The sequence below is a fragment of the Notechis scutatus genome, chromosome 3 (genome assembly GCF_049901735.1).
Source record: "Notechis scutatus isolate UNSWTSFEM ecotype Mainland chromosome 3, rNotScu1.2, whole genome shotgun sequence".
Classification (NCBI taxonomy): Eukaryota; Metazoa; Chordata; class Lepidosauria; order Squamata; family Elapidae; genus Notechis; species Notechis scutatus.
Window position 1 is genome coordinate 85,430,854 of NC_142011.1, and position 24,562 is coordinate 85,455,415.

Here is a 24,562-nt window from a genome sequence, read left to right on the forward strand (position 1 = left end):
TTATGGCGATGCTGTAGGTGATCTTCTTAGGAACAAGTTATCTTTGCCTCCATTGATTTTAGCTTTGACACACACAAAAAATGAGGATAGAGAGAGGTAATGCCTCAGGGAAGCAGCCTTGTCAGAACGGGGATGTTCGGAAGAGAAAAAACATGGAAAATACGGGGTTAGGAAGTTGCTACAGGAGTGGAAGAAGTTAGAAATTAGGACTGATTCAGATTGAGGGGAATCACAAGACAAATGAATCCGTCTCGGAGTACAATTGAAGCAAGAATATAATTCCAATAGAATAATTGCAGTAGTTGAGGTTTTCTTGAATGTATTTCATCTCTAATGTCATTCTGGATATTATTCTTTGTTTCTAAATAGAACTATATTGGGCCAGACCAAGCCAATCTAGAAACAGAATTCTTAAGGTTATACTTAGGCAAACAAATGGTTTATTGAAAATTTCACAAGCAAGACATTTTGTTACCCAAAAAAATGTGCCTAATTGTGTCTTAAATTAATGATAAAATATAATCATTGCAACATTATATATGTTTTAAATGGCAGACTGAGCAATACAAGAATGCTTATCATCGTGTAATTTCTTGTTTTGTAATTGTAAGAGCGAAGGGTGTCCTAATCTGGATCAGATTCACTGATCCAGAGGTCATTTGTTTTTAAAGAATCTTTCATAAACATGCCAGTGCATATAGACTGTTTTTTCCTTCAGTGTGTATTTTGTGTATTTTATAAAAAAGGACTTGGGATGAATTGTCTATCATTTCACATGGTGGTCTAGATTAGGCTACCATAGATTAATGATAATGAAAGTATATAGAATAAAAATGCCAAATCCAATCTGAACCTCTGGCTAACTGGGACGAACCAGAAGGGCATCCGGCCAGTAAACACACAGCTTTCAGTTGCCCCGCCTCCATCCCGATGCAAGGGATTATCGGGTCATTAAAAGATGAATAATAATAATAATAATCTCCCAAATCCAGGCTCTTGGAAAGAACTCTCTAGATCACAGGTGTCAAATTCACAGTGTCATGCTGCCATCATGTGATATATTGTGATGTTTTTTCCCTTTGTGGAGCTGGGGTGGATGTGGCCTGCACATGATACATCCAGCCCGTGGACCGCCAGTTTGACACCCCTGCTCTAGGTGGAAAAAATACTAAACCCAGCATAAAGATTTGAAAGACAGTGCAATAAACTGTAATTCCCACTCAAATTTCTCATTTAGTCTATATGGATGATTTAAAATTATTTGGAAAAACAAAGCCTGAATATCTTTATGAAAAAGCACAATAGACTTTGGAAAAATATTGGAATGGAATTTGGCACTGACAAGTATGCAACCATAGCCATAAAGAATTGTTGAAGATGATGGAAGAAGAAATTGTTGAAGATGATGGAACAGAGCTTAACAATTATAGTTTGATAAACCTAGTAGTACCAGAAGAAAGCTACAAATATTCAGGAATTTTGGAAGCTTCCAATTTATTATGGAATGAAATAAAAAAAAAAAACCTTCTGCCAAATATATCAAATGAGTTCAGAAAATTTTGAAATAAAAGCTAAATGATGGAAACATCATTAGAGCAATTAATATGTGGGCAATCCCTGCTATTCAACATATAGCTGGAATAGTCGACTAGACCCAGATGGAACTTCATAATTTGGATTGGAAGATAAGAAAAGTAATGACAATGCATCATGCTTTGTTGATATTGATATACTGTATTTGCCAAGAGCTGATGTAGGTAAAGGACTTTTACAGTTGAAGCAAACTATGAAGGAAGAAAAAGAGGACCTGAATGACTACATTAAGAAAATCCAAGAACCCTTGCTGAAGCAGTCAGTCCAGAAAAACTCCTGAAAATAATAAAGTTGAATGCTGAATAGAGGGGGAAAAATAAAAACCGATTTGTTAATTTATTTATTTTTATTTATTTTATTTTATCAAGCATTTATGCGATAACAGGTATAAGTATAAACATAGTTATGAATACATGAAATGGATACATATAAGAAAAATAAAAAGAAACAATAGGACAGGGATGGTAGGCACGTTGGTGCACTTATTTAATTATGGAATTTGTTAATTCATTACTTGAAGTAAAATATTCAGGGAAGCAGAATTGGAAGAAATTCAGAAATATAAGATCCCCAAAGTAATAGTAGTGTAGTATTAAATAATAAGTAGTAATAAAGTAATAGTAGTGCAAAGAATCCGCTCCCGTGAACTCCGTGCAGAACTCAAAAACCGTCTAGACAATGGAGAAAAGGACCTATACATTGACTACAGAGCTGATTGCATCAAAAGAAAGTCACACAACCCATGACTCCACATCCAACCCCACCCATCCAATCCAACTTTACTCAAAATTAGGCATGCACACCCCTAACTACCTCTACTCCAACCACAACTGGCCTTAAATGCAAGCTACTCAATGCAAGAAGCCTTGTAAATAAAATACCTGAATTTCTCCTCTTACTAAATACGGCTAAATTCGACATTATATTTGTCTGTGAAACATGGCTCAACGCATCTCCCTGACTCCATTACCACAGTAAGAGGCTATCATGTTTACCAATCAGATCGTGAAATCCGTGAGTCCAGTTTGAGTCTCTTCGGCGACAGACCAAAATCTGCGATTGTGCGCGGTTTCGATCTGTGCTCACCGCCAGAGCACCCCGAGCCGGCTGGTTTCGGGGCTAAGCCACCCTGTAGAGGTGGTGAAGAAGGGGGAGACTGCCAGCAGGGTTGAGGAGAGCCGCATCTCTCTTCCCCAGCTGGCCATTACTCCCTTTCTTGAAGACAGTTGCAGCGGTGGTCAGAAATGGCCACCTCAAAGAAGAATTGAACTGGAAAAGAATGTGCAGGAGGAAGATAAGAAGAGAAAGTTTTGGTTGACCGGGTTAAACCGAAAAAGCAACAACGTAAGGTACCCTGGAATTTAAATTAAATAACATTGTTCCCAAAGAAGATTTTGAAGCTGCGAAGGAGAGAGAAAAGGGAAAGGATTAGTTTTTTTTTTCTTCCCTTCCTTATACTGACAGCTAAGAGACTTAAGCAAGAAATTGAAAAAAATCCACTTTGACATTAATAGGCATCTAAGCTGAAAATAAAAGTCAAAGGGACAATAAAGATTTTTGGATATTTAAAAGTTTTTAAAAACAGGAAAGGAGAAAAAAAAAGAATAAAAGGGCAGGATCTGGAAAAATGGAGGAGACTGCCTGGAACTAAGGAATGGAACTGTAACTAAAAGGAACTTAGTGAAATCTTAACAAGATTCCTCAAAGATACATTTTAATTGAAACTTGGTAACAAAATAATAGAACCCCAGGAAGAGAAAGTGGAAAAAAGAAGCAAGAAGAAACAGCCTTGGATTATTTGGATTACTTGGTGATTTTTGGTTTTTGCATCTAGATGACTAAAATTAATGGGGTGGTTGTTTAAAAGTCTTTAAAATGGTATCACTCTTAGAAGAACTGAAAATGGAACTTAAAAAATGGAAATAAGATGTACAAGAAGGGAGATATTCTTTTGGCTTCATATTTCAATTCTTAGAAATGGAGAACTGCAACTATGAGAAACAACAAGAAACACTTGCAGAACAAGAAGATTGGGACAAAGAAGAAGCCATCTGTAATGATCAAATAATTTTAAGTGAGGGGAAAAAAGAAAAGGGGGGAAAGAGAGTGAAAGGTTTAAGACTAGACAAAACAACCAAAAAGAAGAAGAACAATTTGAAAGATAAGTATAATATTAGAAAGCAACAGAAGAGGGGATTACAGATGAGAGAGTTAGAAGTAGAGAGACAAGGGGGTAAAAAGGGGAGGGAGTAAAAGAGGGGAAAGAAGGCAAGGAAAAGAAGTTGTAAAAGACAGAAACAAGAAATGGAGAAACAGGGAAAAGATATAAGGATTGTAACCATAAGATTGTTTAGAGATAATGGGTGAAAATTTAATTGTAAAAGGAATTCTACAAAGGTACATAAGATAGCATTGTTATATTACAAACAGAAATAATTTTAGAAAATATGACTAAAATGATGGATAAAATATTTACTGTAATGTAGTGGAATGTTTGTTAATAAATAAATGAATTAAAGTGATTGAGAGAATTAAATGGGAACATTTTAATTATTAATAATGATTTATAAAAATATAAGTGAGAAATATGGGCGGGAAAAGAATTAACTATGGAAAGTTTATAAGTGTTCCCAAGGAAGTATGATATTTAATTGAAAAGAAATGTTAAAGATGTGAAGATTTTAATGAATATTAATGATAGAATTGAATTGGAATGGAATGTGTGTTTTATTTACACACACACACACACACACACACACATACATATATAAATGCAAAAAATATATATACAAAAAAACAGATGGCACACTAGGACACACCATATACCAGAAGAAAACACACACCAACCGCTACCTCAACGCCCAATCCCACCACCACCCAGCACAGATAAACTCCGTGGCTAAACACTAATTACCAGAACCAAACGCCTGGCAGACAAGACACACATTAAGACTGAACTATGCACCCTGACTAAAATATTGATAGCCAACAGCTTCCACAAAAGCAAAATCACCAACTTGATCCACAAAAACACACTGAGACATAATAGAGACCCAGAAGATGAACAGACCCATGGAACAGCTGTCCTGCCCTACATAAGAGGCACTACAGACAAAATTAGTAAGATACTATACAGCCACCACATCAAGACTGCCTTCAAAACAGACAGAAAAATAGCAGCCATCCTCAGAAACCCCAAAGACAAAATTGACCTGGAAAACCAAGGCATATACGAAGTCCCCTGTGCATCATGCCCGGCCACATAGATTGGACAGACCAATAGAAGAATAAGCACCCGCCTGGATGAACACAAAAATGTAGTCAAAAAGCTGGAACACACTTCCTCACTAGTCTAACACATGGAAGCCACAGGTCATAGCATCAACTTCAATGGCACCAAAACCCTAGCCACTATAGAAAACCCTAGCCACAGAATCATCAGAGAAGCCATAGAGATTGAAAAAGACCAGAAAGCATGAATAGAAGAGATGATTCCACCAGGCTGTCAATCATTTGGAACCGCCTCCAAACAAAAAATATCCACACCACAAGCCAGGCAAACACCTGGGCACAAACAGATCCCCCTGATACTTCCAGCTCAAACACATCCCAACCAGGCACCCAGATGAAACCCAGCTTCTAACTAATGATAGCCGTCCATTTACCCGAAGCCAAGCTGCACTAAAGGCCTCCAATAAAGCAACACAATGCTGCCAGCCAATCAAGATACAAAAAGAGCCAAAAACAGACAGAAGATATTAGAGACACCAATCAAGCAGAACACAGCAAACTCCGAGACCAATAAACACAGACCAAGACTCCCAACCAATCAGGATGAAGAAAAAACCATTCTGGCACAGCAATAGGCTGCCCCAAATTTAAATCTGAAACCACTGTAAAAGTCTGACTCACAGACGGACACAATACAGAAGCCTGATATAATTTTTTCTTTTTAAGAATATAGTGTGTATTTTAAGAATGTACCAAGCAGAATTCAATTGGAAGTTATGTATGCTATAATCTTAAAGGTATACATTGAAGCTTAAATAAGAGTTTGAATGGATAAAATTAAAAGATATAAATGTGTCATACTCCAATTGGTAACTACAGGGAAAAATTTGTTTAATAAGAAAAGATAATATGAAATTGAAACAGGACAGACAAAAGTATAAACAAAATGATTTGAATTGAGATGAGATAATTAAAATAAAGTTGAGAAAATTAAAAGAGGGGAAAAACTATGTAGAAAATATAAAACGGTAATAAGATATGGAGTAGAATATAAACATGAGCATGAAATTGAGTTTTGTGTCTGTATGAAGAAGTGATAACCTGAGACCATGCTATTTTCAAAAAAAGATGTTTTATTTGTATTTTTTTTTTGTGAAAACCCAAATAAAATTTTCAAAAAAAAAAAAAAAAAAAAAGATCGTGAAATCCATAGAGGAGGTGGTGTTGCTGCTATCTTCTATAAAAAGTCCCCAACATCTAAAAAAATCGAAAGTTACCCAGGAGCTTGCTATTCCTGAGACCATTGTATGTGAAATGTCCTTAAATATCACATTTCGGTTCTTACTATGTTACAAAGCCCCTGATTATGACATTGAACATATAAACAAGCTAAATACACTACTAACTTGGGCAGCATCCTGCCCACACACTTTTATCTTTCTTGGTGACTTCAATCTACCTCATATTAACTGGACCCTTAACGAATGTACAACTGAACCCACACATGCAACCTTCTACAATGCAGTAACAAATCTCAGACTAGAACAACTAGTAACCAACAACACTAGACTTAACTGCCTCAATCTCATCTTCTGCAATAGTTTGAATTCAATTTACAGAATACAAATTAAAGAACCCTTTTCCAACAGTGACCACAACATGATTGACTTTTGTCTCAACATACGTCCACATAAAAATCATCACAACGATGGAATCCCCAATTATAACTTCAAAAAAGGCAACTATGATCTTTTAAACAACAATCTCTCATCCCTTTATTGGCAATTTCTATTCTCTGGATGCAATACTGTAGAAGACCATTACAACATATTTTTACTTGAAGTCAAAAGAGTCATCAAACTATATGTACCATTAACAACTCCCAAAACCAGAAAAAACAAATTACCCAAAACAATAAGGAAGCTTCAATCCAAAAAGAAATCACTTTGGCGGAAAAACAAATCTGGTCATGTTGCCAAGTTCAAAAGCCGATACAAAAATTTATGCCACCAGATAAAAACTGAATGCACCAATTATCACATTAAACAAGAAGAAAACCTTCTACGCATCAATTCCACCCGCACTTTCTACAATTTTGTAAACAACAAACTAAAAGACTCAAGTTCCATCCCACCCCTGAAAGGACCTAATGGTAAAGACTGCAATGACGACACCATTAAAGCCAACCTCTTTAAAATATTCTTGGGCTCAGTATTTGTAAACAGCAATGGATCATGCCCAGTATTTCCTAGTCGAACCACAGACAACTACAATGATCTAATACATATCGATTTTACAGAAGACATTGTTGAAAAAGCACTGCGAAATCTAAAACCATCTCTATCTATTGGACCGGATGGAATATGTGCCTACTTCTTAGAAAAGCTACTCACTGCCATAGCTGAACCTTTAAGCATAATCTTTGAAAAATCTTTCAGGACCAGCTCCTTGCCAAAACTATGGTCACAAGCCACGGTCATCCCCATCTTCAAAAAGGGAGACCCCAGCCTAGTTGAAAATTACAGACCAATCTCTTTATGCTGCGTAAAGTCATGGAATCAATTATTAACCAATCCATCATCCTCCACTTAGAAACAAACAACCTACTGTCTAATAAACAATTTGGTTTTAGGAAAAAACTATCCTGTAATCTGCAACTCTTACACTGCCAAAACATATGGACTACACAACTCGATCAGGGCAAAGCAATAGATGCAATCTACATAGACTTCTGTAAAGCCTTTGATTCACACTACTAACTACAGCATACAAAACATTTGCTAGACCAATACTTGAATACAGCTCATGAGTCTGGAACCCACATTACGTATCTGATATTAACACAGTTGAGAAAGTCCAGAAATATTTCACAAGAAGAGTTCTCCACTCCTCTACTCATTGCAGAATACCTTCTGCCACCAGACTCGAAATTCTAGACGTAGACAACCTAGAACTACGCCGCCTTCGGTCCGATCTAAGTATAGTATATAAAATCATACATTGCAATGTCCTACCTGTCAACGAATACTTCAGCTTCAACCATAACAACACAAGAGCACACAATAGATACAAACTCAAGGTTAATCGCACCAAGCTTGATTGCAGGAAAATACGACTTCAGCAACAGAGTGGTCAATGTCTGGAATACTCTACCTGTCTTTGTGGTTTTTTCCCCAAACCCCCCAAAACTTTAACCTTAGACTGTCTACTATTGACCTCACCCCTTTCCTAAGAGGTCTGTAGGGGGCGCACATAAGCGCACCACGTGCCTACTGTCCCTGTCCTATTGTTTCTTTTATATTTTGTTTTCTTTTTCTTATATGTATCCATGTATTCATAACTATGTTTTTACTTATACCTATTATCTTGTAAGCAATTGACAAATAAAAGTAAATAAATAAAATAAATAAAAAGAAACTTAGGTAACAAGTGGAAATGTAAAGAAAAGAACTGATATGAACTACACAAATGATAAATTGGAAGAAATAATAGCAATAGAATTATACAAGCCAGCTCTGAAACAACCTTTGAACTGACCTCCCTACAAGAAGAATTTTAAGAGAAGTTTATGGCATATGCAGAATTACCAGTAGAAAACAAAGATTGCCAGCGTTGAAAATAGTGCCCAAAAAAGACCTAGCATGTGTAATTAAGAATGTGAATAAGATGCTTGCAAGGATTAAAATAACATTTATCAAACAGACCAATCAGATTGCCTAGAGTACAGCAGTGGTGCCTATAGAATAAATAGATATCTAAATTAGAAAACCAAAAGCAAAATCATATTAAATTCCAAAGTCAAAGATCAGATTGGAGGCAAAGTAAAGATATTAATATCAGATGCATGTAATTTAAAAAGATATGAAAGAGCAAAAATTGAGGAATGTAAGTCTAATAAAAAATATTGGCTTAGCAGCAGAAAAATTGAGCTAGTTTTGGAGATCATAAAATAACAAATAATGGCAATAGCTGGGAAAATTGAACACTATGAGACACGATTCATCCAATTTAAGCAAAGTAAGCTATCTCAATCAGATAAGAGGCAATTCTACCAAAATATAAATGGCAATAGAAATTCTGAACATGGAAAATCAAACAAAAAGGAAACAATCTAGTTTTGGGAAGATCTATGGGAAACCCAAAAAGATTATAATAAAAATGCTAGATGGATAAAATAACAAGATGATTTAAGTAAAACTCGAATGGAAGACCTAATTTTAACAGCAGAAATGGTTTAAAAATGAGTGAAAAGGATTAAGATCTGGACTTCCTTGGAAATTATCAGTTGCATGGTTTTTGGCTCAAATATCTGACTAACTTCCATCTAAGTGTAGCTAAATTGCTTAATAAAGTATTGCATGAAGGAGAGACATCAGTGATCGTTTAATAACTGGCAAAACTTACCTGATTCAAAAAGACTCGGTAAAACGGACAACACCAGGAAACTATAGGCCAATGACACACTTGCCTACAATGTCTAATTACTCACAGGCATAATAGTGAACAACATGTTGAGAACCAATCAATCAACCACTGGAAGAAATCTCACTAACACGGATTAATTTCATTTTGTTCTGGATTAAAAAAATAAATAAAACGCAGTTCTCAGAGTGCTTGAGGCAGTTTATAATTACAAGATAAAGTTAAGCTTTACTTTTCAATACGTAAAACATTTTAATACTGAAAATTGGTGTAGTTATTTACATAACTTGGGAAAGACATTTTAAATACCTATACCATATATTCTGTCTGGAAGGCAGGGCAGAAAAACATAGTTCAACCAATGCCAATTAATTAATTTGCATTCAAATTTCTTGTGGGAAAAAAATTAAAAGAATGTTTATTGTTGTAAGAAATTATTTACAAAAGAGGATAAGAATTGTTCACTGAAATAATATTTAGTTATTGGTCAGCTCAGAAACAGCTTGTTGGTCCAACTAGATCAGCTCTTGCAGATGTTCGCAGATTCAGTATGGAAACCTGCAGGAGAAAAGCTTCTGCATGCATAATGATTTTTTAAATAGCTTCCATGTTGTCTTTTACCAGGAGTCACGTAGTGATACAACATGTATTGTCAGACAACCGTGGGTTAAAAAACAATTCTGAGCATTTGCAGCAGAGATAATAGGCAAAGAGGGGTCACTCTCCAGATCAGTGTTGAGGGTAAAAGGACAAAAGGTTTCAATATCTGAAGCATGATTCCAGAGGCAACAAGTTAAAATTCTGACAGAAATCAAGTTACTCATGTAGTTACAGTAAGGGCTTATTTTAGGGCATGGTGTAGTCAAAGGTGAGACTGTCAAAGATATAATTTCAGCATTTTGAATGGCCCAGAAAGTATTTTATTTATTCCAGATGAACCTTGTATCCACTCAAGCAGGGTTGGTACGGCTTCGATTGATTTCTAATCTATTTGAAAACAAGAAGAGTTCTTTCAGAACAGTAGTTCAGCCATGTGGAAACCAAAGCAAATTCAGTTATGCACATGAAAAATTTCCCCATTGAATTCATAGTGGTCTTCCATATTGGATGCTTGCAGGACTTGAGGAAAGGCTTTGAATTTGAAAGGTTTTGTCAGAAGGCAAGACTTAACAAGAGACCTAAAAAGACTGCTATTGTAATCTGAGCTCGTTGTTTGGTTTCCAAGCACTTGTGGTATTTTATATCATGTGAAAGTTTTCATGACTAGGTAGTATTAAGTAGACTTGACAGCTATTTTCCACTTAAAATAGCTATGTAGGTGATATACTGTATTGACATTGTTCGTATATATTGCAGCTTATGGAACTCAAGAATCATGCCTTTTTGGTGGCTCCTCTGTCCTCTGGAATGATCCCCCCTTCCCCCCAAATCACATGACAGACAAAATTCTACCCAACTTAAGGAATACCTTCAGACCTGGCTCCATTCCCTAATAAAACCTTTGGGTTCTATTATTCTCCTCAGAACAAAAGGAACCATAGATTAGCGTACCAACATGCCTACCGTCTCTGTCCTACTGTTTCCTTTATTTTTCTTATATGTATCCATGTATTCATAACTATGTTTTTACTTATACCTATTATCTTGTAAGAAATTGACAAACCAAATAAAATAAAAAAAATAAAAAATAAAATAGATGCAAGCTAAACACTCACATCTATTGGCTGAATAATTCGGTAGTTATTGCAATACAAAATACATTCTAATGTGTATTCCAACAATTATTATTGTGTTTGATCACTATTTTAAATTTTGTATTTATATATTCTTATAACATGTTTCCATGTAATATCAGGTTGGTTTGAATGTGTATGTGTGTGTGTGTGGGGGCTATTGTTTGTATTCCCTTATAAATCCAGCAAACCAATTACTCCAGGCACCTTTTAGTTCTACCCAAAAAACTGGGTAATAATGGGAGGATGGTAATTTCTATCAGATATTCTGCAAGGCTGTATCCTATCAAATTGAATCAAAACATGTTGGCTGAATAAATAGTTTGATATAAGGCAATCTGAGATTCCTAAGACAATTCAAGATTCAACTTGATGTTTTTTGTTTTTGTTTTAAATGGACAATTGGGTTGAAATCTAAAGTTTATTTTGTTTTTGCTTTTTTCCACTTCTTACAAAAATTAAGAATATTGATTGAAGAGTGGGTCACAGTCATGGCTTGGAGGATTTTTATGAAGCTTTATATTGTGTTGCTCACAGTTTTATTTATTTAGCATATGGCACGTGTTAACCAGGGATCACCAAGGTGGCTAGCTGCCTCTATGAAATGAATTTTTTGGGCGGTGTTATCTTTATCCATGGGACGCCTGAATGCTGGTAGGCAATCGGGGGAGGCTCCTTTCTCGTCCCTATGTGGTTATTCGGTCACGTGAATTAAGGCTCCAACCTCAGCAGTGCGCAGGCCCAGTGTCTTACCATGTGAGCCACTGCGGCCCCTCTGCTCACAGTAACTCATGTTCTAATCACTTTCAGATTAGACTACTGTAATGGGCTTTACATGAAACTGCCCTTGATAAGCATCTGGGGCAGATACAATGGGCTTGGGCAGTTATGTGTGCTACTAGTATATCACATTTCACAACTGTGCTGGTTTTAACCTCTAAAGCGCTTCATAGAATGGGACAGGTGGGATAGATGTGGGTACCATCTGCCACATTTGGCAGGTCCTAGGAGGCCTTTTCCTTCTCTGTCATGGTACCTGCCTTATGGAACATTTTCCCCTTGCTCCTAAAGTTTGGTTACATCCATCCCTTTTGCTGTTTCCTAAGCCCCTTAAAACCTAGTTATGTCATCACTCTTGGAGATCCGAGGGACTGTGGATATTCTTTGATGTCGACACTACTGAGGTAAATATACTTTCTCCCTCTCTCCACACCCTGGCTTTGTATATTTTCTTTGTACATTAATTAATACTGATGTTTACTGAATCAGATGAAGACAATTAGTTCGTATACTGGATATGAAATCAAATTTATGTACGCTTTATTATTTTGCCTTACTTTGTTCTTAGTCAGGCTTTTTGCGCCTTCTTAGTTAATGCAAAATACTAAATTAGTTACATTGGTGTCAGAAAGGAGTGTGACTATTATGCTGCAATTGTGATTGTCATTCAGAATATCAGTTGGCAGCTTTACCTTTGACCATTCTACCATTGACTAAAAGAGGCATATTTAAGGCAGCCTTAAATGTATACTTTTCTCAACGTCCAAGCCAGGTAGCCAATAGAACTGCAAAAGTCTTTAGATGGGAGATTTGTTAGACAGAAATGCTGAGACTGGGGTGAAAATATTTTCAGGTAGAGATACCACTTAAGTGTTGGCAAAGAAGAGAAAATGTGTTGTTAAAGGACATATATTTGTATAAAATTTATAAGCCATATAGCTGGCTTATCTGCAGCTACAAATATAAATTAAGAAATAATTATAAGCAGAAATAGAAATCATCATTATGGGAGGATACTGACTCCTGTCCATATAAATCTGCTGTTTTACTGCTGTTTTGAACAGCTGGCTATTTCAAAGCTTCTGTTCTTCTTTCTTATTTTTATATACTGTCTTATCAGTATACCCTACTTCAACCCTACTTTGAAGTATTTTCCAAGTTTTATGGGGAGGGGGGAATTGGTTTTCTATTTTTTATAAAAAAAACTAAACAGATAACACAGGGTCATATCCAGATTGACACTGAAATGTCATGTCTACTGATGTTTCTGAGGCTTGTTGTTTTTTGTCACAATTCTAAGAATATTCCAAACTGTTATTTTTTTTTAGGGAAAAGAAGGCATATTTAATTGCAAAGGGAACAAATGCATTTATTTTGCTTGAGACATTGCCTGTTTCTTTTTAAAAGGAGCAGGCAGCAAAATTTGTCACTTTTTAAAAATAGCGACAAGAACCCCTGCTTTGGGGTTTTGCGTGTTTGCTAATTTATTTTTCCCCTTTATGTCCTATGATTTTCTTACATTTACGTTGGAAGGCTGTGCTATGTGTAGGTTACAGAGCAGCAACTTACCTGTTTCATGAACAGTAATGTTTTTGTGTAATACTAGATGAATAATGGATGGTTTTGTGGTGTTAAAAATTTAAAATTTTATATCCTCCTTGCTGTAGGCAACAACTTACGTAACAATCCACACAATTATAACAATAAAAAGAAAAGTTGCTTGCTTTTTTGTTTGATTTAGTGTTCTTTGTTGTATTTTAATGGTCTTATAGTTGAAGCAGAAATATCTCTTCTATGAACAATGATTCAGAATGCACTGATTACAGTATACGGAAATTTAAACAGGGCACACAGTCCATTGAACAGGAGACCTGTGCACCTATTTTTAACACTAGTAGATTTTCCCCCCATTGTTTCTCATCCTCCTAAGGAGATGCTTTTGCTATGAGTATGAGTTGAGTGTATTTTCAGAAAGAAATAACTTTTTGTAAAAGGATTTACTTAAAATTAAAGTCATAGGTGCTTCTTCAGTGTTCATTCTTTAAGGATTTCAAACATGCTTTGCCCACCTGTTGCATTGTTATAAAACAGGATAGGTGCTCTTTCTTGGACCATTAAGGAAGAGATGCCATCCATGCAGAACTAATTTTATGAGTATATACAAATTCATAATTTCATAGTAAATATTGTTCAAATAGAATTTTATTTTTTTATATATAATAGCTTTAGCTAATTAATTTAACCATCGTCCTCCTTATCTAGTTTGGATAGAGTACCTCTCTTCTCAAAATAGTGTGGAAATAAATGTGTGGGGTTTGATGCTCTATTTATTTATGACTTTCAAAATGTTTTCTCTCATTTCTCCTCAGTATTATTTAATTTAAATGGTAATGCATCCAGTTTGAAAAGCAGCAGAAGTCACCAGAAGCATGAAGTTCAAAATGATAGAAATTTTATAGGAGAAAAAAAAACCCATTGTTTGTCTGGAACAATTTACATAGGTTATAGGGTAAGGTGGGTTTTTTTTTTGGTAATTGTTGTTGCATTTCTCTCCAAGTGTAGACCCATGTGATTTCTCACTATATCAATCATTTATAGCCATTTAGGTAATAATGTTCTGACATGCCTCTCCTACCGTCTTATTTTATGCCATTTGCCCAGTTCCTTGGAATGCTGCACCTTTTGCTGTTTGGGAACAGTAAATGCACTCTGTAATATCTATTATGGCATGGTCAAAGGCTAATTTATTGTCAAATAGAAAAAATAGGTCAACACTAATGTCACTTGATGATCAAGCCCCCCTCCCCCCCCCAAAGTTTAATAAAACATCTCACCAGCATGCATCCTGCACAGCGGTTGATATTTTATTACAACTGCAGTACCTGGGCTGTAGCAGTGGTGTAATTACTGAGCTGTCAGAGTGATAAGTGGGATTAATGGCAGACTGATGCACTTTAGTCTTCAGAGTGCTCTGAGAATTGGAAGATGGTGTTGTTATAAGAGTCTGTCTATACTGGCATATTCGCAGCGCTTCCAGCTCCCTCCCTTCCCTGCCAATGCCACAAATTCAAGCTTGCATTGCCCTGCCTCATTAACATTTGACATTTTCAACAGCTGTTATTTATGAGCCAGTTCCATAATAATAATAAAATAAAATATGGAGATGTACAGTGTTTGGTGAAAGATGCATAATGACGCCATTATACATGTGCTGTAGTGCAAAAAATGGCTTCCTGGTCAATCTTGATTTGATCTTGTTTTATTTTACCTTTCCTGGTTGAATTTAACAGTCATTGCTTTGAATGGTGATTAGTCTGGTAATGTTTTCCAAGATGTCTACTTTTACACAATTATATTCATCTTCTCCTTTATTAAAAGAGCCAAAACATTGCTTTCTCATAAATTTGAACTTTAAAATTGAACTTACCTATATTTTATTCAAAGGTAACTCTCACTTTTAACCATATTCTCCTCTTGAATGTTATGGTACTTCTATATTTTCTCAATTTTGTTTTGAATATCTTTTCAACCTCTCTCTTTCTTGAGTAAATATTACATTTTTGGATTAAATACTCCTCTTGAATGTAAGTTTACCACCTTACATTCAACATATGATTATAAATAACAGGACATGATTATTATTTGATAACGTAAGAATGGTCTGAATGTAGAAGATTGCAACTCACCACGTCTTAAAAAGTATGAATTGATACTTTATACTTTACCTCTTAGTTTTTAGAAAATGCATATTAATAACTGTAATACTTGGAGCAAGTAAAACAGTAGTTCTACAGTTTCTGTTTTCCAGATCTGGCTAAAATTTGGAAGAAAGATATAGCGATTTGCCTGAAATCACCTCATGTACTTGTGTCTGACTCTAATGCTCTGACACTTTGAAAGTGGAAAAAAAGATTAAAAAGAACAACAAAAAAGGAATGCTTAGATCAGAGTGAAGTTTATTAAGAGCAAGGAATTTTATGGGTTTTGATTAAGTTCATAAGATGGGAATAAGTTTGCATTCCTCTATAACCTTTTGAAGATTGATCATTTGTCCCCGATCGTTAAAGTTGATTTAACAGAACCTGTTCATGTCATCTCTACATGACATGATTTATATTACTTCAAATATATATTTTGTGTATGGGTCAGACAGGGATAAATTAAAACAATATATCATAAACCATGATATCAGTATCATGGTTTGGGCCTTTCCCTATGATTTGAAGATTCCTGTTGCCCATCTCCAACCTTTAGTTTTTCTGTTTTTCTTTTCAAAACATGACCATATGCTCCTCGTTTTTTTAGATGTGGTTACTTTAATATGAAACTTCACCTGGGCCAACTCTGTTTTGAGGTAACACAAACAGTCCTAAATCTGGATAAAGTGGCCAGCTTATAGAACAATTAGAAGTGTAGTAGAAATCCAACACTTTACTTATCTTGGTAGCATTATATCTATGAATTGAGGTACAGTTAAGGATACTAACCATCAAATTGGAATAGCAGCGGCAGTGTTTCAGCGCATGCGCCCAATTTCGTCCACACAGCTATAAGTATTACCACAAAGAGTATTGTTATATCAACTGCAACACACACACACACACACACACACACACATATATATATATATATATATATATATATATATATATATATATATATATATATATATATGTGTGTGTGTGTGTGTGTGTGTGTGTGTGTGTGTGTGTGTGTGTGTGTGTGTATGTGTGTATGTGTATATGTGTATATGTGTATATGTGTATATGTGTATATATATATATGTATGTATGTATATATATGTTTTCTTAAGTTTTCAACTTGGTACTTACATGTATGGTATTCAGCTTTGTTCAGGTATTTTCCAAGTGTACATTATAGTTGTATATTTTATATAGTTATATATTATGGCAGAATCTCATCTGCCATCATCAGGCTTCTGTATTGTATATATGCCTGATGAATACACACACACACACACACACACACACACACACACACACACACACACAGCAGAGGTGGTATTCAGCAGATTCTGACCAGATCTGAAGAACCAGTAGCGGAAATTTTGAGTAGTTCGAAGAACTGGCAAATGTCATCTCTGACTGGCCTGGCCCCTATCTATTCTCTGCCTCCCGAGTCCCAGCTGATTGGCTGGGTTTTCTTTTGTTGCCCTGCACAGGAGAATGAAGCTGGAAATCAGGTTAGTGGGGTGGGGAGGAAATGGGGATTTTGCAGTAACCTTCCCCTGGAGTGGGTGGGAATGGAGATTTTACAGTATCCTTCCCCAGAGTAGGGTGGGAATGGAGATTTTACAGTATCCTTCCCCAGAGTAGGGTGGGAATGGAGATTTTACAGTATTCTTCCCCTGCCACGCCCATAAAGCCACACCCATCAAGCCATGCCCATAGAACTGGTAGTAACATTTTTTGAATCCCACCACTGATGGAAATGTACAACCATAATTAAACAGTTAAATGTTCAACAATGCTGCTTGAGAATCTTCTGCATCTCATATCATGACCATATCACTAATGAAGAGTTAGTTAAGATTTAGAGTTAAGATTTAGATTTAGAACATCTATTGAGAACTGTGAATGAATGTCAAATCCAGCTTGTTGGCCATGTCTTATGCTTGTTGGCCATGTCTAAAGGCTGCCATCCAAAAATTGCACTATGTTGGCTACCTCCTGGAGGAAAGAGAAAATGAGGCCAATCTCAGAAAACCAAGCGTCAAACACTTCAGGAAGTTCTTAAGATTATTAATAAAATGATGTGAATGATCAAAACCGTTGGAGAACACTTGCTGGCAATGTGATCTGCACATGACCTGATGATGATGATGATGACAATGATGACGATGACTTTAGTATGACCTCCTTTGATTGCAAGTTAAACCATAATTTAACATACCTGTAGATTATCCAGATATATCCAGATTGTAAACCATAGTCTGAAATTGATTTATTTGCACATACTAGTAAAGCACCTACTTGAGAAGAGGATCACTGTAAGGTCAGAGCTTGTTCAAATGGCAGTACAGGTAGTCCTTGATTTACAGTCATTCATTTAGTGACTATTCAGTATTACAACAGCATTGAAAAATGTTCCTCGTATTTACAACCAGCACAGCATCCCCATGGCCATGTGATCAAAATTTGGTTGCCAGGAATCTAACAGGTATTTACAATGGTTGCAGCATCCTGGGCTCATACAATTGCCATTCACAACCTTCTCAGCCAGCTTCTGGAAAGCAAAGTCAACGGGGAAAACTGGATTTGAACACATGATTCACAACTGCAGTGATTCAATTATCAACTGTGGCTAAACAGATTGTAAAATTGGGTGTCTCAACAATCACTTCACTGAAAAACAGAAATTCTAGTCTGAATTGTGATTGTAAGTTGAGGACCACATGTATGATATAGATTAGTGTTACGTTTAGACACAAATTAGTGTATTGATTTTTTTGTTGCTCTTTATCAGTTTTTCAAGCAATTGTTAGGCAGAATGCTAATATTTATGAAAGATTTATACTGTGGAAATGTCCAGAATAGAATTAATAATTCTAAAATCAGTATATCTTGTTCTCTGTGTTAATATTAGATTTACTCTGTCTTCCTCTGTTGGTATTTTATTTTGCTTCTATTGTGTTTTTATTGTTTTGATGGGAATATGCTCAAGAAGGTTTAATACTTTATTGGGTGATAAAAAATACAAAAATGAAAGACTCATCAGGACTCTGCAAGCTGGGTAGGGAATGCAGTGCCTTAAAATCTGCTGGTTTAGGGCTACATGTTGCTTTTGCCTGTTGGAAATAAAGACTTTGCAGAAGAGTGTCATCACGTAATACATGTCATAACAAATACATGCACTGGGGAATTGTATTTTATGGGTGGCTTGCTTTTCACTTTCAAGATTTGAATGATCTGGGATCAGCTGCCTTAGTTTACCTGTCTGTGACATGGGGATAATAGTCCTTACCCATGGGAACCTTTTTGAGTTTCTGCCCGAACAGTAGAATATTATTAATTTTTAGATTGATTAGCTTCTGTCAGGTACATGGAAAAATTGTATGTTGTTGGCAGTGCTTTGTGCTCTAAGTCACTCTAACTCATTTACTTTCCTCCCCAGGTGCTTAAAGTGTGCAGATGCCCCCTGTCAGAAGAGCTGCCCAACTAATCTAGACATCAAGTCATTTATCACAAGTATTGCAAACAAGGTAAAAAAAAAAAGACAGAGGAAAAAGGAAGGCAGGAAGAAAAAAAAATGAAAGCCAAAAGCTTCGGTTGCTGCAATTGTTTTGTATGATTGAATTACAGTCCTTATCTTTGTGTGTAGCTTAATGAAATAATGTTTGGAGCAGCTATTACAAAATTTAGCAGACTTTTCTTAATTGCATAATTATTCTTGCTACTTTCCTGTGGAGATACTGTATGCTAAATACATAGTTAGTATATACATTGACTCTCAAATATCATTTTATGGCTTTTGGTTTTAATATATCTTAACTGATATTGTTTTGCGTGTTTATGTGTGTGTGTGCATGTGTGCACATGTATGTATGTATGCCTCTGTGCGTATGTGTCTATACACATGCACATACATAGATATATTGTACTGTATTTACTATCTATTGTATATATACTATAAATTCACTGTATAGGATTTTTTTTTAAGAATGGGACAGTTAGACACAAAGTGGTAGTAAGCAGCATCAATTTCAGTTATATGGATGGAGTGAAACTAATACAGAGAATATTGAATGGAACCTGATTTTAACCTTGATTGTATGCCATACCAAACTATAATCTTTCTAGCTCTTTTCAATTTTGGATGATTACCCTATAAGAATTGGATCCCAGATGTTGAGAACCTGTAGTAACTTCTCTTCTTATTTGAGTCAGTTGGAATTAACTAGTAGGATATATGTAGGAGAGGCTTTTTGAAGTTTAGAGAAAATTTCCATTAAATCCTGGTTTTCTGCCTCTCCAGATTGTGTTCATTTATGGTATATGTTTTTGTTAGATTTCTGATTACCTTTATTTCATGAGCTTAAAGTGCATGTTCTATTCCTTTCTCCATTGTTATTCTCTGTGTTATTCACACAGAAAGGTAATGTACTAAGCTGGGCTCAAAGATATTGATACATTTCCACAAATCAGTATAGGCAAGAACTGGGTCACCACGGTCCTACTGCAGCCTTTAAATCAGTATACAACTTAGAATTCTCCTGGTACTATGAGCAACTAAGGGTAGCCAAGAAGAGCAAATGATTAAAATAATGACAACATTGTTATGTGAATCTTTTGACTTACATACTTTCATCAGATGTTGAGATGCAAGCATGTAATGGCAGCACTTGCATGATATTACTGAATGCAGAACATCATGTTGGTGCCATCTCAGTTTGAGGGATCCAGATGTTAATTTTCTCTGATAGAGCAAGGCATTCTCTAACCTTTGGATTCACTCTCTACACTTAGTAAGTAGATGGGGAAATATAATAATGCCTCTAAGACTGAAGCTTGGAGATATATATATATATATATATATATATATATATATATATATATATATATATATATATATATATATATATATATATATATATATATATATATATATATTATTATTTATTTATTTATTTGTCAATTGCTTACAAGATAATAGGTATAAGTATAAACATAGTTATGAATACATGAAATGGATACATATAAGAAAAATAAAAAGAAACAATAGGACAGGGATGCTAGGCACGTTGGTGCACTTATGCATGCCCCCTACAGACATCTTAGGAAAAGGGTGAGGTCAATAGTAGACAGTCTAAGGTTAAAGTTTTTGGGGTTTGGTGAAGAAACCACAGAGTCAGGTAGAGTATTCCAGACATTGACTACTCTGTTGCTGAAGTCGTATTTCCTGCAATCAAGTTTGGTGCTAACCTTGAGTTTGTATCTATTGTGTGCTCTTGTATTGTTATTGTTGAAGCTGAAGTACTCATTAACAGGTAGGACATTGCAATGTATGATTTTATACACTATACTTAGATCGGACCGAAGGCAGCATAGTTCTAGGTTTTCTAGGTCTAGAATTTCAAGTCTGGTGGCATAAGGTATTCTGCAACGAGTAGAGGAGTGGAGAACTCTTCTTGTGAAATATTTCTGGACTTTCTCAACTGTGCTAATATCAGATACATAATGTGGATTCCAGACTGATGAGCTGTATTCGAGTATTGGTCTAGCAAACGTTTTGTATGCTGTAGTTAGTAGTGTGATATTACGAGAGAAAAAGCTACGTAGGATTAGGTTAACAATTCTTAATGCCTTTTTGGCTATGTAGTTACAGTAGGCTCTAGCACTTAGATCATTAGAGATGAGTACTTCAAGGTCCTTGACAAAGTTTGGATCCTCAACAAGGTCTTGACTATTCAGCTTGTATTTTATTTTCTGATTTTTTTTGCCAATAGGTAAGACAGAGCATTTGTTTGTTGAGATTTGAAGTTGCCATTTGTTTGACCATTCTGATACATAGTCGAGGTCTTTTTGAAGGGTAGCATTATTTTCTGTGGTATTGAATAGCTTTACATCATCAGCGAAGAGAACAAAATTGCTCTTAATATGATCACGGAGGTCATTTATGTAGAGTATGAAGAGAGTTGGTCCTAGAACACTGGCTTGGGGGACACCACTGTTGACAGGTACAGAATTTGATAGGACACTCCCAATTTTGACCATTTGTTGTCTGTTTGACAGGAATGCTTCTATCCAGCTATTCAGTTGTCCAGAGATACCATAAGATTTTAGTTTTAGGAGTAGTTTGTCGTGTACCACTGAATCAAAGGCTTTACAGAAATCTATGTAGATTGCATCTATTGCTTTGCCCTGATCGAATTGTGTAGTCCATATTTTTTTGCAGTGTAAGAGTTGCAGATTACAGGATAGTTTTTTTTCTGAAACCAAATTATTTATTAGAGAGTAGGTTGTTTATCTCTAAGTGGAGGATAATGGATTGGTTAATAATTGATTCCATGACTTTACAGGTGACTCAGCATAAAGAGATTGGTCTGTAATTTTCAACTAGGCTGGGGTCTCCCTTTTTGAAGATGGGGATGACTGTGGCTTTTGACCATTATTTTGGCAAGGAGCTGGTCCTGAAAGATTTTTCAAAGATTATGCTTAGAGGTTTGGCTATGGTAGTGGATAGCTTTTTAAAGAAGTAGGCACATATTCCATCCAGTCCAATAGATAGAGATGGTTTTAGATTGCGTAGTGCTTTTTCAACATTGTCTTCTGTAAAATCGATATGTATTAGATCATTGTACTGTAGTTGTCTGTGGTTCGACTAGGAAATACTGGGCATGATCCATTGCTGTTTACAAATACTGAGCCAAAGAATGTGTTAAAGAGGTTGGCTTTAATGGTGTCGTCATTGCAGTCTTTACCATTAGGTCCTTTCAGGGGTGGGATGGAACTTGAGTCTTTTAGTTTGTTGTTTACAAAATTGTCGAAAGCGTGGGTGGAATTGGTGCGTAGAAGGTTTTCCTCTTGTTTCATGTGATAATTGGTGCTTTCAGTTTTTATCTGGTGGCATAAATTTTTGTATCGGCTTTTGAAGTTGGCAATGTGACCAGATTTGTTTTTCTGCCAAAGTGATCTCTTTTTTGATTGAAGTTTCCTTATTGTTTTGAGTAATATGTTTTTTTCTGTTTTGGGAAGTTGTTATTGGTATATATAGTTTGATGACTCTTTTGACTTCAAGTAAAAATATGTTGTTATGGTCTTCAACAGTATCGCATCGAGTGAATAGAAATTGCCAATCAAGGGATGAGAGATCGTTATCTATAAGATCATAGTTGCCTTTTTTGAAGTTATAATTGGGGATTACGTCGTTGTGATGATTTTTGTGTGGATGTATGTTGAGACAAAAGTCAATCATGTTGTGGTCACTGTTGGAAAAAGGTTCTTTAATTTGTATTCCATAAATTGAATTCAAACTATTGTAGAAGATGAGATTGAGACAGTTGTTAAATCTAGTATTGTTGGTTACTAGTTGTTCCAGTCCCAGATCTTGGTATGATCATGAGAAGATAGCAGCCAATGCTATGATCTTGTTCTAAATTACAGTTCGTCCTCAATTTACAACCATAATGGAGCTTGGAATTTCCATCGTAAGTTATGATGGTCATAAGTCAAAGTAACCATGTAACCAAGCCCAATGTTTTGCTCTTTTTTTTTTTTTTTTTGTGGTGGTGGTGATCCTTAGATGAACAAGATCATTGTAAATCAGATCAATGTATTCTTATGATTACTTTTTTTTTTGTTGCCAAAAATTGACCAAAAAAGCTGAAAACTGACTAAAAATCATAAATTGTGGTCACATGACTGTGGAATGGTGCAACTGTTTGTAAAGGTGGCTTGGTTGCCAAATGCCCAATAAATGATCATGTGACCAGAATAGGGTTCCTAGGTAGCTTTTGGTGAGTGCTTGCTAAGTAACCAGTTGTTAAGTGATGACTACCTGTACTTCTTTCCCTGATTGCCTTTGGAACAAAAAATGGTAGCTGAAGATTCAGTACCAGATCTTTCAAACCTGGAGTATTATTTGTGTCTTAAAGATTCTATATTCAAGAATACTGTACCAAATCAGTTCCTGCTCTTTTAGTAGATTTGACAATATTATTTATTTTTTTTAAAAATGAAATTTTAACACATCAGTTAAATCAACTGAGAGAAGGGTAGGGACCGAGAGAATGGACCTCTTTGATTTATATCATATAGGGGAGTTGTAGTGTTGTATATGCAAAGAATTCTTCTGTGGATTCACAGAGACTCAATTTTAAGACAACACAATACAGGAGACTATATAATGTATTGCCTTTACTTTGGAAAATGAGAAAGTGCCTTAAATTTTAATATTAATGATTTTTGATTTATGAGTAAATTCCCCAGAGTCCTTGTTTTCTGGTATATAGTGCATTTTAACTCTGGACCATAACACATCTGATGGGAGCTTTTGCAGTAATGATGCTGTTAGTCTTATAGGTACACAAGCTGTTTGGTTTGTTGCTTATTTGTTTGTTTAATTTATATCCCTATATATAATTTTATATTAGCACAATGCCATGGAAGTATTAATTAGCAGCCTTGTTCCCGCTCACATCCTGAGTGAGTAGCAGATTTCAGAGCTTGGACCAGTGTTTTGAGATGAGAGAACAGCAATGACATGGATGGGGCAGATGATAACATGGTGCTTCCCCTCAGTGGTGGGATTCAATTTTTTTTTTACTACCAGTTCTGTGGGTGTGGCTTGGTGGTCGTGGCAAGGGAAGGATATTGCAAAATCCCCATTCCCTCTCCACCCCCACTAACCTGCTTTCTAGCTCTGTTCTCCTGTGCAGGAGAACATAAGAAGACCCAGCCGATCAGCTGAGACTCGTGAGGCAGAAAATAGATGGGGGTGGGACCAGTCAGAGGTGGTATTTGCTGGTTCTCCGAACTACTCAAAATTTCCGCTACCGGTTCTCCAGAACTGGTCAGAACCTGCTGAATACCACCTTTGCTTCCCTTGTATGTATTAACTGTCCAGAAAGCATCCACGGTTTTAAAAAAAACATACGTGGATGTGGGAGATGAGCGAGGTATGAGAAAATACAGTGCTCAGATTCCTACTGCATGTTAGTGGCTTTATCATTTCTTCCCAAACAGGGTCACCCGTGAAATAATAGTCAGTAGAACTCTCAGGTATTCATTTAAGCGGCTTTCATTATAACAGACTCCCCCCTTCTTTTGCCAGAATATATAGCA

At 35.8% G+C, this 24,562-nt stretch overlaps 1 protein-coding gene across 4 annotated transcripts in view; it reads left to right on the forward strand.

Annotated features, from left to right (window-relative positions):
- Window positions 1-24,562, forward strand: part of DPYD (dihydropyrimidine dehydrogenase) — a 679,957-nt gene that overhangs the window by 195,064 nt on the left and 460,331 nt on the right. For all 4 annotated transcript variants that reach the window (XM_087960624.1, XM_087960625.1, XM_087960623.1 and 1 more), the window contains one exon: window positions 18,894-18,981. In XM_087960624.1, coding sequence (XP_087816750.1) covers window positions 18,894-18,981 — 88 coding nt within the window. The remainder of the gene's footprint in view (window positions 1-18,893; window positions 18,982-24,562) is intronic.